At 42.7% G+C, this 17,566-nt stretch overlaps 1 protein-coding gene across 2 annotated transcripts; it reads left to right on the top strand.

Moving 5' to 3' along the window:
- Positions 1-332: 332 nt before the first annotated feature.
- On the top strand, positions 333-14,480 carry FEM1C (fem-1 homolog C). Of its 2 annotated transcripts, none has more exons than XM_072140894.1 (3): positions 333-604; positions 3,457-4,156; positions 12,522-14,480. In XM_072140894.1, the coding sequence occupies exons 2-3, from the start codon at positions 3,613-3,615 to the stop codon at positions 13,829-13,831; spliced, it is 1,854 nt and encodes a 617-aa protein (XP_071996995.1). In that variant the 5' UTR covers positions 333-604; positions 3,457-3,612; the 3' UTR covers positions 13,832-14,480. The 2 variants fall into 2 exon arrangements, with proteins under 2 accessions (XP_071996995.1, XP_071996987.1); XM_072140886.1 differs by having other exon boundaries at positions 333-619.
- The last annotated feature ends 3,086 nt before the right edge of the window (positions 14,481-17,566 follow it).

Below are 17,566 nucleotides of genomic sequence, written 5' to 3'. Positions count from 1 at the left end.
CCAGAATCCTTGTTGCACGGAGAATATTATTATGTAAATAAATTATCTGCCCCCATGACACGAGTCAGATTTGTTTTTGGCATCAGGACCACACGCCTGTGCCCCACACCGCCCCTTGGCTCTCCATGCTATGCCTAATAAGAGGCTGCAGCTTTCCGCACGACCTGTACAGTACGGAGCAGGTAGAGGAGGTGACAACTGCGACTCCATGACTAGAAGTTTCTGACATTCCAGCACTATTGTCTCACTGCCTCTCCGTGACGTCACTCGCACAGGCCCCGCCTCCTGCACCCCTCCCTTCCCATACCATTGTCCTCTCCCTCCGCCCGAACCGCTCGACGCCGTTTTCAGCTCAACCAAACCTTAGACGCCAGAACGTCATGATGCGAATGCACAAGAACTCGTTTGTCATCTTTGCGCTCCGCCCCTTTCCTCGTGATTGGCTGCGCCTCGCCTTGTTGATGACTAACGGGCTGTAGCAGGCTAGGTGGAGTCCCTATCAGACGGAGGAGAGCCCCGCCTGCCCCGTCACACCGGCAGCTCGGCTGCGGCGGCTCGTACAGGGCGCATAACGTCCCGGGAGGAGAACGGGGGACAGACAGCGGTAACCATGGCCGTGGTAAAGACTCGCCGTGCTCAGTCTATGTGCTGAACATAGGGGCGGCTGTCCTGTGCCAGGGACTGTATTCGGAATGTGTGTGTCACCCTGTGTGCTTGTGCGGGTAACCTAATGCGACACTTGTGTACGTGACCCCCCCGTGTTGTGTGAGGCTGTTCCTGTCTCCCCATGGACGTCCTGCCCTGGGTCCTGTCACTCTGGGGCTTTGTGTGTCAGGTCAATGTCCGGCTCTAGAGCTGACATGTTCTTGTAGTCCTGAACTCCTCTCAGGAAGGAGGTGACAACTTTATGGCTGGGGACCCGCAGTGACTGCTATATAGTAAATATATCGTGTATATTCCTATGTATAATACCCCATGCCTCAGATCTTCCAATGACAGATCCACCCGTGATGGTGGCGTATCACTGGGCGCAGTAACCCTAGTAGATACTTAGATCCACCCGTGATGGTGGCGTATCACTGGGCGCAGTAACCCTAGTAGATGCGTAGATCCACCCGTGATGGTGGCGTATCACTGGTCGCTGTAACTCTAGTAGATGCGTAGATCCACCAGTGATGGTGGTGTATCACTGGTCGCAGTAACCCTAGTAGATATGTAGATACTTAGATCCACCCGTGATGGTGGCGTATCACTGGGCGCAGTAACCCTAGTAGATGCGTAGATCCACCCGTGATGGTGGCGTATCACTGGTCGCAGTAACCCTAGTAGATGCGTAGATCCACCAGTGATGGTGGCGTATCACTGAGCGCAGTAATATTTGTGGAAGCTTAGATCCACCAGTGATGGCGACATATCACTGGTCGCAGTAACCCTGGTAGATGCGTAGATCTACCAGTGATGACGACATGTCACTGGTTGCAGTAACCCTAGTAGATATGTAGATACACCAGTGATGTGGGGGGGGGGAGGGGGGGATGACATCTAGGAGGGATCCAAAAATCTCATTTGAAGTCATGCAGGGGTTTCCCAAAGCTTATTACCTCAGTTGTGATCGCTTGGATCCCAAACCAAGGTAATAGAATGAGTGTAAACCCCCCACTTCTCCTATGGGACCATCTGTGTGTTGTACTGGGCAACTGTGACCGTACCCTACATTTGGTGGTCACCAATATGCCCTGGTGCTCCATTCATGGGGGGGGGGGGGGGGCTAATACATTTAGACCAAGATGTATTGAAAATCCTCTAAGTAATCCGCATTTAATCATAGATCAAGACCTGCACCTAATTTGATACATTCGGGATATGCTATAAAAACCTTATAGTTGCATCCTATAAAGAGAGAGGATGGTCAGAGGGTGATGTAAGAGGTGGTCATGCATGCAAAGCTTTACAAATTGATTTACTGTGCGACAGAAAACGGCATTGCATGCTTAACTACCACTCAATGTATATAGCTGCAGGATGGTGATCACCTCTAGTTCTCCAGACAGGTATGGTCCACATGTTGTAGACATTTGTTATACTTGCCTCAGACTTGAAATTGGGAAGATGAATTCTACTCAAGTGCCAATCCACCAATTGGCTTTTTTTTTTTTTTTTTTTAACCTTCACTGAGCTAAAATTCTATTTCTCCATCCATGTTCTGACAGTCAGAATTAGAGATGAGCGGAGCCGATGTTCCGCTGCGCGATGCGAATATAATGTCTGATTGGCAGCCAATCTGGCAAATTGACACTCCTTATAATAGCTAAGACTATCAATTTGGTGGATTGTCTGTTCAGCCACTAATCCTGCATTCTGTCCGGGTCGCATGGCCGAACGTGAACATCGGGTCCAGTCATCTTTAGCCAGGACCATTTTCTATAACAACTCCTCTTACTGCCGTGTGATTGGCTGCAGAATGTTGTGATCCGGAGAGGGGATATTGTAATGGTGGGAGACAGCATAGATGCTCTGTTCATGATCATCACTACCTATTAATTACATCTGAGACTGTCCTTCTAATAAATAGGCCATTAGGGTTCTGTGAGGACTTCAGAGATACTAAGTGACTTGTTTTAGTCGCTCCTCTCACTGCTGGCACTTGGTACTGTGCATTTGGGTAGATTTCTCCAGCCTATATTTTCTGAGGAACTGAAATCTAGATTAGCTTTCAGAAAATTTAGGAAATGGCTCATGACTGCTTGCCAATTTTAGAGACTCGTCATGTTGGATATTATGTTCTCTTTCTCTTGCATAAATGTTTCCAGTATGTAAAAAAAAAAAAAAAAAAAATTCCAGTAAAGTGGAAAGGCGCTATCTTAGGGTTGTTTCTGCATCACCAGTTATCACATGGCTAGAGGAAAGGTGATGAATGATTGCGGGGCATCGTGTTTGTGTGTGAATGGGGAAGTCAGTTTACATGTCACTGCTGTGGGCATGATAGGGCAATAAGGTGGTCTGCTGTCACACAGACTTTGAGCAGACTGCTAATGGTAGGGTTAAATAAGAGAGGAAAATCTAGTTATTTGATACAATATTGCAACTACTTCCTACTTCTGGCTGCCATAGGAAACTAAACAACAAGAATGTCCATTCCAGTGACATTGATCCTGTTCTGCATTACTCTGGGCTCAGCATTGTCAGTGGTTCATGAAGAAGACCCCACACGTGTCTCATGTATGGAACAGAGGCTTGTATTTTGGGGGGGGGGGGCACAGTAGCAGAAGCAAATTCAATATGTTGGTTCACATGGAAGAATTTATGTAGTCTGATGTGTGTAATACTTTCATATTGACTGTGTGAGGGGTTTCTTAGATATTATATGATATAGTTGTATGTGAAGACTGTACTACCATATGACTTATGATGTGATCAGTGTTAACAGCCTTAATAATTCCTTATTTTCCTTTTCAGCTTTATCCATCTGCGAGTCCTTATTTATGCTTCTCATGAGACAACGGACGGGATCTTGTTCATTTTTCTTGTGTGCCTTTTCTGGAAAATTCTGGCTGTCATCGAAACCAACTTGGACTCTTTGAACACAAACAAGTCTTTTACAGTAGAGTAACCATGGATCTGAAGACGGCAGTTTTTAATGCCGCTCGCGATGGGAAGCTGCGCCTTCTTTCCAAGCTGCTGGAAAACAAGGCCAAAGATGAAGTTGTGATGTTGATGTCGGAGAAGACCAATGGGGCGACACCACTTTTAATGGCGGCTCGATATGGCCACCTGGATATGGTGGATTACTTGCTGGATCAGTGCAGTGCCTCTGTGGAAATAGGGGGATCTGTCAATTTTGATGGAGAGACCATAGAAGGGGCTCCACCTCTCTGGGCAGCATCGGCGGCAGGTCATCTGAAAGTTGTACAGTCCCTTCTGGATCACGGCGCGTCTGTGAACAACACAACCCTTACTAATTCTACTCCTCTAAGGGCAGCCTGTTTTGATGGGCATTTGGAGATTGTGAAGTATTTGGTAGAGCACAAAGCCGACTTGGAAGTAGCCAACCGTCATGGTCACACCTGTCTGATGATCTCCTGCTACAAAGGTCATAAAGAGATTGCTCAATTCCTTCTGGAAAAAGGAGCCGATGTTAATAGGAAGAGTGTGAAAGGTAAATGTCACATGAAACTGCTGTGTGCCGCTTCTATATTTATAACTGGGATGTTTCTCTAACTATATTTGCAGGTTAAGAGAATAGCCTCAAATCTCCCCTTTTCTTTATAACTGTTGCTATCTATTTACATGCAATATGCTCATTGTGATGTAGACATAAAGTAGGACATAAGACATCTTTGTTCCGGACTAAGGCCACTAATACTGATCTGTTTAGGTATAGAAAGGAACACTTGTATGGTGATAACTGCAGCACAAGTTAGAATCCCACAGATTGATAAGTTACTGCTTTCCTCAGTACCCAATAAATGAGAATGGGGGTCCCATACTGCTCCTTAGTCCTCAGGCAACCATGTGCATTGCCAGTGTATTCAACTCCATAGAAAACAATATAGTTTAACATGGTAACATCAGAGATGCTCGACTGCCTCTCTGCTTTACTTGGAAGACACGGGATGCCTCTTATTTTGACTAAAACCTTTTTAATCTTTTAAATGTGCATGTACATTCATGATTTTGGGTACGACCTTTTTAATTGTGCCTCCATGAATCCCAGGGTCCTACACAGGACGTTCTGTGGTTTATTATACAGCAGGCAGAGTCATCCATTGTTTACTTCCCTTAATTACAGGGCTGCTGGAAGTGGCACTGTGCGGGGAGAAAGCCTGGCATTATGAAATGTAAAACCCATGTGCGTCTTAAGTGGTTGGAACGTTACATTTTTCCTCTTGACTTTTCATTTTAATGAAAAATCCACTACTTTTAAAATATTACACAAATAATTGAAATTATAAATGTATTTTTTCCTTAAAGCAGAATCATTTGTAGACAGGAGGTTTAATTACAGAGTAGATTCATCAGAGTATTATAGACACATAGCTAAATGTTCACCATGTTCCTTGGCTTTATAAGGAGATCTGATAGAAAGTATTTAAAAGGTGCTATGAGTCGAACCCCTTCACCAGAAATTACCTGTTGTGGATTTGGGAAGGGCATGAACAGTCTTAAGCCTCCTTCATAACACTACAGTATCTAGTAGGAGCAGGTATTAATATGGTCATGAAAACTAATTGGAAAGTACTAATTATTGTAATGAGTGGGTCCAGCCTGGAAGATTGTGTGGCTGAGCTGGACCGTGTTAGCACTTCCTAGCTTGTACTGTCACTGCTTTCTGCTTTGTAGACTAAAAAAAAAAAAGTTGCAGACATCACTCAATTTAATGAGCTTTTACATAGCTCTGGAACATGCCCCGGTGACAGCATTGAGAAATATGCCCAGTGTGATGTTCTGCATTCCTATCCCGCACGCTTGTTGGCTGTGGGCCGCCGGCCCAGCTCCTCCCATAGACTAGGGTAAGTTATTTACAACCATTTCACAAGTCTCAGGATCTGTCCGCTAGCTTAAAATTGACGAGCGAACAAGCCCCAATATGTTACCTATTTACAGGTAATTTCCAAAAGAGCAATGTGATGGCTTGGGCTGAGTTCACACAGCATTTGAAGTGCCTCTGTTGGAAAGCATAGGCATCATATACATCTACCAATGCAAAGGCTTTTAGCAAATAACAGTCTGTATATGTATCAGTATATGCTGCCAGCTGTTGCTATATAGTATCCAGTAGAATATTGTAGGAGGTCATTATTAGATGGATTATTTTACTATAAGATGGTCTAGGTGACCCAAGCCCCAGGTCTAGCACCTCTGCCTCTTGTTTACATTGGCCATACACCAGACAAAAATCTAATGTGCAGGCAGCATGTTATAGAGCAGGAGTAGCTGAGGAGCCAGGTTCTCTCTAATAGTAGCTGATTTTGTAGTATCTATACAATGTATATGAGAATATTGATTTAACTGCATGCTTTTTACGAAGTAGAAATATTTTACAAATTCTTAAATTATGTAAGACTTATCTTATTCCCTGACTTGTCTGTTTTGTGCATTAAGAGGAGCGTCTCTTGTTAGATCTTATTTTGTTACAGTATTCCAGTGAGGTACTACAGTACTAGTCTTGAGCAAATCCCTTTACTTTGTGTCACTGTCGAGTGAAGGACCCAGCCCCTTTTACAGTAGGTAGATAAAGTGCTTTTGTCCATTTATTTATAATTATAACACGGGTAAGACCATGTGAAGATCCCACTGAGGTGTTTATTCTTAGGGAATGCTAGTCCCATGTTGCTCTGAAAAAAAGTCCAGATCTTGTGTGTGTTTTTTAAATTTTAAAGATGGGTTAGTTATTATTTTCAAGGGATGTCTTTTTTTTTTTTTTTTTTAAATTTCCATTAACAAATTTTCTCTCTTCTTCCTCTTCAAAAAAAATCAACATTTATTCAGGTATAATGCTGCAGAAGATGACATGTTTACAATTCCATAGTGAATTTCTAGTGACTTTCTTGTCTCTAGAATCATTGGACCCAATGTGTCATGTCTGGCTATGGCACTTTCCTTAAATGAGTCCCTCTTGTCCATGTAGAGGCTTGTAGCCAATTACGTCTGTCAGCTCCCTCTTTCCTGCAGCTCCATCCTTCTCCATGCTGCTGAAGAGGGGGGGCACATTTCAAACATCTCTATAAGTTGTGTACTCCCAGAATAACCCCTTAAAAAGTGGACTTGCCTTTTTGTACTAAGCTACCAAGAGGTCCTTAAAGATCAGTGGTTTAGTGTCCCAAATCATCCTGTATGAGCTGTTGTAGCAATTGGAAGTACATGCATGTGATATGTGGGTGTTGTGCACCAACAACTTTACTGCACAAGCACCCTCAGTGTGGCACTTGCAAAATGAAGCTGGATTGTTATGTCAGCTTCATATAAGAATGGCGAGAGGAGGCGATGATGGAGATCTTCAAATGTGAGTCCACTGTGCTTATTGGACCCGCATCTATGGGAGTATGGAGGGGGTGAGCGCTACTCTCCCTTCCCTTCTCCACAGGGAGCTGAGCGGCCATGCCACAAATCGGGGCAGGAATAGGACCTATATTTTCCTGTGCCGCTGCCTGTGTGCAATGCTTTGAGCTTGCTGCCATTTTGCAGATACCTTTATGTGTACTTTAGGCAAGTATTTGTATATGATTTTCATAACTCCCTGGTCCATATAGCAAAACATTTTCTGAAATGGTGGCTAACCCACTGGTGGCTAACCCACTGCAGGTGGTCAGGTCAGGTGATGGTGCTCTATTTTTACATTTAGAAAGCAAAGTAACATTTTTTTGGGGGGGAGCAATAAAAATCATTTTAAACTGAAGCTTTCAATCTGGTTATCATTGGGATCCATCAAACAGAAGGATGAAAACTCGACTATAAACCCATATTTCAGGTTGGCACAAGTGTTTTAATGCTTGGAGTGTAATAAGATGAGGCGGGATATTATGAGTGACATAGATCTGGACACTACTCCAGACTTTATACATTTGAGAAGGAAGTCTTGAACACAACTTTGTAATCTTTCTCCGATGCTTCTTGGGCCTACGCTCTCATGGTAGTCTAGTATTTTCCATGGCACAGAGTCAGAGGCTGGAACTTTAAATGGAATCCAGCAGGGATCAGCTCTTTCTTTTTTTGTTTTGTTACCTGACATGGCGGTCTTCCCTGCATGGTAACAGTCACCTTAAAATAACTACTGTAAAGGTAGTCTAGTGATCCTGCAAGTAATTTATTTCTGTCCAGCTGGAAGTTACAGTAATATGTATAGCCGTCCTGACTACTTCACAGTATCCTCGCACGTCTTCACATGTTCAGAACGCAGGTTATGTAATGTTTCATCATACAATTCACACTACACATTGTTGTGTTTTTTTTTGTTTTTTTTTTGTTTTTTGTTTTTTTTTTTTCTTTACCATAACCTAATAAAACTAGTTACTCTGTCGAACCTTCAGCAAAATCCACTACGCGCTTTTAATCTTTTTATGTATTTATTTTGGGGTGAATGTCAGCAATTCCGCAGAGTGTGTGTAAAAATATCCAGTATACTTTTGTATGTTTTGTGGTCTGATTGGTAGGTAACCATTCGTAGACGCTCATGTAAGCGGCAGGGGTTATGGACTATGAAATGCTTGGCAAGATTATTATGTGAATGGACAGGGTACTGTACATTGGGTTCTTACTTGAGTATAGTCGCATTCCTTCTCTGGGCGTGTCTGTACGAAGAACACGAAAAGCTTGTACCGTGTGTAAGCAGGAGCGCTCAGCAACACAGTATGATCTAGGCTTCACCCACTGATGGGTGCTTAGCTTGTGCTATGAGACATGGGATATTTAGGCAAACACTAGCCAGGGCCATAATTTTTTTTTTTAAACATTACATGTTGACAACAAACGACAAATAAAAAAAAAAAAAAGTTTTCGGGACTGTAAATAAGTGATCACCTATTAACATATAGATTTACAGATAAACAATCTTGAAGATTTTTAAACTTCAATCAACAAAACTAAAATAAGATTTCACCGGTTTGGACACTGACCACCTCTTTGGCACAACCTGGTCTCTTAATGTAAAGTGATTATTAAATCCGGGGAGTTCCCTCTCCCATATAACTTGAAGGTTTAAAACCCGTATGACTGATTCCATGGTTCTCTATGGAAATAAACCTGTGGTGTCTGGCCGCAGCTTCTCTGCAGGTAGTATGGGGGAGGAAGAAGTTTAGACTGCACAGGGTTCCAGGTTTCTCTGTCGCTGGAGAGAGGGATCACTCATACATTTTAGGGCTCACCAAAATGGGTGATTTCTTTTTTTTTTTCCCCCTACTGTGCGCGGCCACTTAAATTCTAAATGGACTAAATAAAAAACTAGATAGAATCTTCAGATAATTGACATGATGTGGTTGTATATGTGAGTGTCTTTTTTTGCTGAGGGCACACGATAAGTCACATGAAGGGTTTTCTGAAGATGCACACGGTCTTATTACCATACGTCTTACTTCGGGTCTTCCAGTTGAGAAGTGTGTGTCCTACAAGTGATCGGTCCTGTCCCCTCTGTGTTGTTAGAGCCGCTACAGATACGCTCTTGACATAACCATTGTGGCTTGTGCCGCCCTTTCTCATATTGAATGTCTGATCTGTTAATTAGGATTCTCCTTCTTCGCTCTTCTCTATTTTCAGCATTGTAGTGAGAAACATGGGGGCGCAAGGTTAGTGAAGTATCAACGTGGGAATGTTAAAATTAGTATCTACCTAATTATGTGATCTTAAATGGTGCATGTGTGAAGTTTTTAACCCTTTTATAGGTACTATGTCACTATGTAATACAAATAGGTCTATGTGTGTGTGTGTATATATATGTGTATGTGTGTATATGTATATATATAATATATATATTATATTTTTATAGTGGAACAGACTTAAAAGGTAGCAGGTTTAGCCTATCAATGGTCTCCAGCTTTGTAACAAACTTCCTTGGCCTTTAAAAGGGTTGTCCAGGATGGACAATCTTTTGGCAAATAGGAAAGGCAGTAAAAGTAAAAAGATCCTTTGCTTCTTTCCTACCATCTAATGTCACCAAATTCTTGAAACAGAAAGGAGGCAACACCCTCAGGGTATATTGCAAATCGTATACTTTATTAAAGACATAAAAAGACAGTAGTCAAAAAAGCAATAATGGACAGATACCAATGTAAAATTAAAATGCATGTGTCCAGAAATAATCGCCTTCAAGGGCATACAAGTAGGCAAGACAAAGTCACTACACAATAATGTTAACCCATGGAATAGGGAGATATAGAGTGATAAATGACACTTAGTAGACATACAAATGGTGAGACTAGGCTAGACAAAACCATACCAAGCAGAGAGGACCACATGCAGCTGACCCCGACACGTGTTTCGCTGTCGCGCTTTATCAAGGGGACAGCTGACCGCGACAGCGAAACACGTGTCGGGGTCAGCTGCATGTGGTCCTCTCTGCTTGGTATGGTTTTGTCTAGCCTAGTCTCACCATTTTGTATGTCTACTAAGTGTCATTTATCACTCTATATCTCCCTATTCCATGGGTTAACATTATTGTGTAGTGACTTTGTCTTGCCTACTTGTATGCCCTTGAAGGCGATTATTTCTGGACACATGCATTTTAATTTTACATTGGTATCTGTCCATTATTGCTTTTTTGACTACTGTCTTTTTATGTCTTTAATAACTGGCGTATAAGACTACTTTTTAACCCCTTAAAATAATGGCTACAGTGGGGGGTCGTCTTATACGCCGGATATACGGGGGCCACACTGTGTGAGGTGTTTTTTTTTTTTTTCCCCCGTCAGCGCGCAGAGAGCCGCTTCCTGGGACCGCCGCGCATGCGCGGCAGTCCGCTTCTCACAGTCATTAGAAGAGGCTTAGTACGCGCTGATGGGGCGGCGCGCTGTATGCTAATGCAGCCGCCCTGTCACAGCGGTCGGCGTCACAGAGCTGGGGGTCACAGGCGGCACTTACAGAAGCATGTCGGATCTTCATTAATATCGCAGCTTACAGTTATGATCACCAGGCACTTGCTCTCTTGTTTGTTTTGCAAAGTTTTAAGCAGACTTTTTTTCATTTGGGAGAGGGGTAGTCTTATACAGTGAGTATATACCAAATTCTATATTTTTAGGGCAGAAGTTGGGGGTCGTCTTATACGCCCAGTCGTCTTATACGCCGGCATATACGGTATACGATTTGCAATATACCCTGAGGGTGTTGCCTCCTTTCTGTTTCAAGTATTTGGTGATATCTATTACTGCTGTTGGTACTCTACGGTCCCCTACCATACAGCCTGTACGTTTGGTGTCTACCATCTAATGTGTAGCTCTTCTCTGCAAATGGGCTACAACATTAACCTACTCCTGGCTACACTTGACTGCAACAGCCCATTACTGACTTCAATGGGGGCTATAACTCAGAACTCACGTCAGAGAGACGTCTCAGTGCACTGGACCTATGTTACCTGTCCAATCCAAGGTCAGGGCACAAGAAACAAATTTTAATGCTGATAAAGAAATGGTTGCACCCCTCTCGCCCCAATCTGGAGGAATCCAAAACTACCGGAATTCTTTAGACTGGAGGGTTTTACTCCCTGGGAACAGGCGGATATCAAATTAGTTTATCAGCTACACTCGGAGGGAATATTTAAAGCTGATAACGGCAGTCGGCACAGATCTATAGGCCAGTCAACAAGCCAAAGTCATGTAAGGGTAGTCGGCAACAATGAAAAGACACGCACCTACACAGGAACTACCAGGGCTGGAAGCATCGTTTAAGCAAGTTCTTGAGGGAGAGGCTGCTTTATGTAGGCCACAAGCGCAGGAGGTTGCCTAGAAGTTGAATGAATGTTACTGGAGTACAGCCACATGGCCAAGGAAAACCATTTAACAGGCAAAAACTAGGTGGTGGTACAATACTAGTGATGTTCACACAATAAAGATCCTTTTTAACCCTCTTACTTTACCATTTTTAACTCTGTTGTATCGCCTTTTCAGCTCATTACACTGACCATTACCGAGTGATATAATTCAGTGTGTGGGCAGGCTCTCTCTAAGCAGACACCTCACGAGTCCTCTCTGCCAAGAGATGCTATGTGCTGACAATGTGCTTGGATTATCAGGGTGCATGGTTTATCTACATTTTTATTTAGCTTCTGAGCATTCACTAGTATCTGACACACCGAGAGATGAGAGTGTGTAAGCTGGTCTTGTAATGCAGGGAGGAGGGGCAGGAGGCAGAGAGCACTGCAGCATGCAGACAAGAGAAGATATTCATGAGAAGAATTTGAACCCATAATCCTATTCAGGGACAACAAAAATTGTAAACACAATGATTCGGACGGGTTGGAATTATATCTGTGAAATGCTCTATTTTTGTTAACGGTGAATGCGTGGGATTACCCCTTTTTAAGGCTTCTGTAAATGATGTATTAAACATGACGTATAGCCAAAATCTATGGCTGACACCTTATATAAGCAATTAAAAGGTTTTTTGCTATGTGAGTAAACATGAACCAAGCAAATATTGGGCATCAATAATTTTACCCTGTAGAGGGGAAACTCCAGAGAAGAAGCTTTTGTATTGAAGAGATCCGGGCCCTTCTGTCCAGCTGGAAATCCGTATATAGCAGAGCATTTGGGACTGTGACAGAGGGGACTGTTTCACTTCAGTACAGCAGCTTGAATCCAACCCTGGTCACATGTAAAGCCCTTCTGTTTCTTTATGATATCTTTAGTTATAGAGGGAGCAACATGCGAGCTCCTACTGTGTAGAGACATTTGCTGTATCCTGCAGTGCACCCATATGGCATTGTCACATTCGTATAATCGGTCTTCATTTTTTGTTCTCTGCACTTCTGTCGTCTTTCTTTTGTTTCCTTTGTCTAAGGACTTTCATTTTAACTGATGTTACTCCTCTCTTTTCAGGAAATACTGCCTTGCATGACTGCGCTGAATCGGGAAGTTTGGAAATAATGAAAATGCTTCTTAAATATGGAGCTCGAATGGAAAAAGATGGATACGGTATGACTCCGCTGCTTTCTGCCAGTGTGACTGGCCACACAAATATTGTTGATTTCCTCACTCAGCACCCACAGACCATTAAAACCGAGCGAATCAATGCACTTGAACTCCTTGGGGCTACATTTGTTGACAAAAAGCGGGACCTTCTTGGTGCCTTAAAGTATTGGAAGAGAGCTATGGATATGAGATACAGTGATAGGACTAATGTCATCAGCAAGCCTGTGCCGCAGGCCCTGATCATGGCTTATGACTACGCCAAGGAGGTTAATACTGCGGAAGAGCTAGATAACCTTATTGCAGACCCAGACGAGATGAGGATGCAAGCGCTTTTAATAAGAGAACGAATCTTGGGTCCATCACATCCCGATACATCCTACTATATCCGGTACCGAGGCGCAGTTTATGCAGACTCTGGTAACTTCAAACGTTGCATTAATTTATGGAAGTACGCCTTGGACATGCAGCAGAACAACTTGGATCCTTTAAGTCCTATGACGGCAAGTAGTTTGCTTTCGTTTGCTGAGCTGTTTTCTTTCATGCTTCAGGACCGGGCCAAAGGCTTGTTTGACACTACAGTTACTTTTGATGACCTTATGGGTGTACTGTGTAAAAGTGTGTTAGAAATTGACCGAGCAGTCAGACATGCAACCACGGCGCCTGACCAAATCCAGTTAAACAAGGCCCTTTCTATAATTTTGCACTTGATCTGTTTGCTGGAGAAGGTACCCTGCAGCGCAGAGCAAGAGCACTTCAAAAAACAGAATATCTATAGTTTCCTTAAGCTGCATCCCAAAGGAAAAAACAACTATAGTCCTCTGCACCTGGCCGTGGACAAAAACACCACTTGTGTCGGCCGATACCCTGTTTGCAAATTTCCCTCTCTTCAGGTGACCGCCATTTTGTTGGAGTGTGGCGCCGATGTGAACGTCAGAGACTCTGAAGAGAACAGCCCGCTACACGTCGCAGCACTCAACAATCATCCAGATATCATGAATCTGCTTGTAAAATCCGGGGCACACTTTGACTCTACGAACGCGCACCACCAAACTGCCTGTGATATGCTGGACGAGAAGGAAATGGCCAAGAACTTGATCCAGCCCATCAATCACACCACTCTGCAATGTCTGGCCGCACGTGTGATTGTCAAACACAATCTACAGTACAGAAAACAAATCCCCGAAAAGCTGGAGAGCTTTGTCTTGCTTCATAGATGATGCTTTTTTGGGGACCTTTTTTTTTTTGGGTGTGTGCTTGGACTGTTTGGTTTCATACAAAAGCAATGGGAAACATCAGTTATGCACAGGCTAGTAATGTCTCAATCCAAATGTGTCTAATCTTCCTCCATCAGCATTGAAAGGATTGGTTGTCCACATTGAAATCTGAAAATTTGGTTTTCTGTCATCCTAAATTTCTGTAACCTTGACCTGTAAAATTACTCAGATTCTGTTTCCATTTGGTTAGTTTTCTGCCTCTTGGTGTTGGGGGACAGGGCACGTTTTGTTTTATATTTTTATTTTTTTCTTTTCCATCCCTGCTCATGCTGATTTTGTGGATTTTTTTTTTTTTTTTTTTATTTCTTCTGTTCCATGTCTGAGGTGTGTGTGTTTTTTTTTTTTTTTTTTTTTTTTTTTTTCCTTCCTGCTCTTGTAATCTTTAGACCTCCCAGTGTGTGGATGGGCATCTCTCTTCCTATGGACCATTTGCTAAGTTGTAAAAGCTTTATGAACACGTTAATGTTTGCAATTACCATAAGTGCTTTATCTCCTCTATGCACTGGTTTAGACATGACTGTTTTGTGTGTTGGCATACTTCTATGCAGCATTTTGCCAGCCTGATTAAAACCCAATTCGTAGTTGGTTGAAATTTTCAATTGTTTTATTCTGCACTAAGCAGCATGGCTTTTTTTTTTTTTTTTTTTTTTTTTTAATATTACCTTTTCCTAATGTTGATAGAGATCTCCCTATAGGTTGAGAATATTCTGGCTTGTTAAGTCCTTAGAATTAAATTTAACACTCAACATGCTTGTGCAGATTCCTTCATTGCTTTCACCTGGTATTTTTTGCTTTTAAAGGGACACTATCCTACACTGCAGTTTTCTAGGCTATTCACTATTGAGAGCTCTTATCTCACTTGATAAGTATTGTAAAAGCTGGTAACAGAATAGCTTGGAGAAAGAAAATACATTTTACTATGTGAGACTGCGAGCGGTTAAAAAAAAAAAAAAAAAAAAAGGTTGGATGAACCATGTATTTAAAAAAAGACTAAAAAAAAAACTAAATACCTTTTTTTGTATTGTTGAACAAGTATGAATTAAGATTTAGGAACGTAATAACTTTTGGTTGGGTTCCGCAACATGCAGAGACTGTTGCCTGTGTGGCATGTTGCATCTACAGCGAGTACTAATACATATATAGTGTAATGAGAAAAGGGTAGGAAGTTGTTTGCCAGGGCTTCTCATATTGTCCTTTCTGTTTTCGGCTCAAGTCATTCGCACTCTTTGGGTTAGGCTCATTCATTCGGCATCGAGCTTTTTGGAGAAGTCGTAACCCTCCATAGTTCCATAAAGCTGTTGGTTTGTTCAGTTCATTCATGATCTCCCATTTTCTTTCTATGGTAGGAAGGGCTTGATGTGGTCATAAGGAGCGTAGAGCGCACAAAAAAAGATTCAGGTGATTACGTTAACAGCACTTTATTGTTCCGGAATAATAACATTTATATTGGCCCTGCAAATGTCTTACAATAAAACTATTCAATGAAAAAGATGAGATGTGGATTGCTTGTAGATACTAAACCAAATGTGGATTCAGTTTTTATGTGCCGTTGTATTCCTATTTGGGGGAAGCTGCCCCTTTGTACATTGTAGCACTAAGGGTACATTCACACAGCCGTGTGCTGGAGAGGAGGAGGAGGCAGCCCCTCCTCCCTCCATAGAGAATAGCGGCGCACGGCCGCACACACGCCAAAAGATAGAGCATGCTCTATCTTTTTGCGGTGTGCGGGCCGGATCGGTGCCACACATGTGTGGCACCGCATCTGCGCCGCGCCGCTATTGCCGTCTATGGGGACGTACATGCGGCCGCAAATTTGCGGCCGCATGTACGTCCCCGCAGACGGCCATGTGAATGTGCCCTAAGAATAAGACCGTCAGAATGAAGAAAAATGTAAAATCTAAAGGTGTTATTCCTGGCACCTCGTATGCTGTGTGATAAGTCATTAGTATGTGTTGGCTGCGGGGGCCTGGAGCCTACCCCATTATATGGTTTGCCCCTATGTTATCCCTGAGAGCTGTAGAAAGGGCATCCCGGAATGGCCAAATGAGTGGGCGCCCTAACGCTCCTTTCAATTTTTATGGGAGTGTGCTCGGGTGTCTCCGGCACTCGTGCTGTCCATGAATGGGGTGATGGGCTGCATGTTCGTCCAGCTACTCCACCTATTAGTAAGAACGGGATGCCTGTTTTCCACACCAGTGATGGACCCTCAATGTTCAGCTTGTTTTCCCCCTATGGATAGGGGATAGCTGTTACAAACCCTTTGAGCTGTCCCTGATACAGCACAGCTTTTAGTCACTTGAATTGGACTGAGCTGCAATTCCCCTGCATGATCACTATATTTTGGACAAAAGCTTAGACAACACCTAATGGTTGAACACCTAGTAGTATGTGATGCATAATAGTATGTGATTGGTGAGACACCGGGTCCCAACATCAGGAAGATCGCTCCTTGTTATAACAAACAGATCAGTCCCTTTAGGAATAAAAATAAATCCATTGCTAAAGTATAATTTAAATTTGAAAGTAATACGTCAAGTAAAGGGGTCCTTGTGCTAAGACCCCCACTGATTGTACCGAGAAGAGCCGAATGCTTTTCTGTCCCATTCTGTCCCAGCAAAGTTTCAAATACTTTTATGTAGTGTCTAGTGGACCCGGGCTGAAAAAGTTTCGGTTTGTACCAAACTTTCCAGGTTTTTCAATAGAAGTCCAAGGCTGGGTCTGGGTTTTGCTCAACACCCTCCCTGCTTCCCTGCTGGTGAGTTTGGGAATTGTGTCTGGGTTCTGGAAGTCTGAACTTTTAGTCATTGCTATTGGGTCTCTACTCCCCCCACTACTTTTTTTTTTTTTTTCTTCTTTTAGGATTCAATGGGTTATAGATACCTTGTTCTCATTGATTTAAAGCTTCTACTATGTTACCATGATATTTCAAAAGTTTAGTTACACTAGAGCACAATTCACGTCATGTTTAAGCTCTACTTTTGATGAGAAATTTTTACTAATGCTGGGACCTCTTACCTTCTACATTCCACAAACTATTAAAGTTTTTTTATTTACTTTGCCTTTTAATGACATCTAACACCCGGATGAAAGAATGTAAACCAAGCACACCGACATACTGTTGTATGCTCCCTCTGGCAGGATCCACTCGTCTTTAAGCTTCCTATGCCCTTGTTTTTAAGAAAAAAGGCTTTAGAAATTAGGCTTATAAGCCTGAGGAGCATGAGGGGTTAATTTGCATAAAAAACTTTTTTGTAAAAACCAGTGCATAGGAAGCCAAGAGAAGAACAGATCCTGCCAGAGGGGGCGGACACAAGTATGTCAGTACTGGTGTAATAAAAAGGCTGAAAAATCTTCATTTTATTTGGTAACGAAACCCATGCTTGTTGGTAGATTTATTTTAACAAGATCTATCGTGATAAACCAGGGACACTCACTCATAGATCTAGTTACCGTGACTGTGGTAATCTTCTTATATTTGTTCCTTCTAAATTCAATGGGGGACATTTACCGCATCTTCTGCTCTCCTACCTATTTATTAGCTGTCGGGGACAGAAAAAATGCCTTTTTCCGCCTGCTCTGACTCTTCTCTGAAAAGGGGCGTGGCTTTGGCGGAGTGGAAACTCAGACACAATTAATATGTGTCACAGCCATTTTTGGACGCTGTAAACTGGCGTAAAG

The sequence above is a fragment of the Engystomops pustulosus genome, chromosome 1 (genome assembly GCF_040894005.1).
Source record: "Engystomops pustulosus chromosome 1, aEngPut4.maternal, whole genome shotgun sequence".
In the NCBI taxonomy this organism is placed as follows: Eukaryota; Metazoa; Chordata; class Amphibia; order Anura; family Leptodactylidae; genus Engystomops; species Engystomops pustulosus.
The sequence above is the reverse complement of the archived record's forward strand: the minus strand, read 5'-3'. Positions and strand labels throughout refer to the sequence as shown.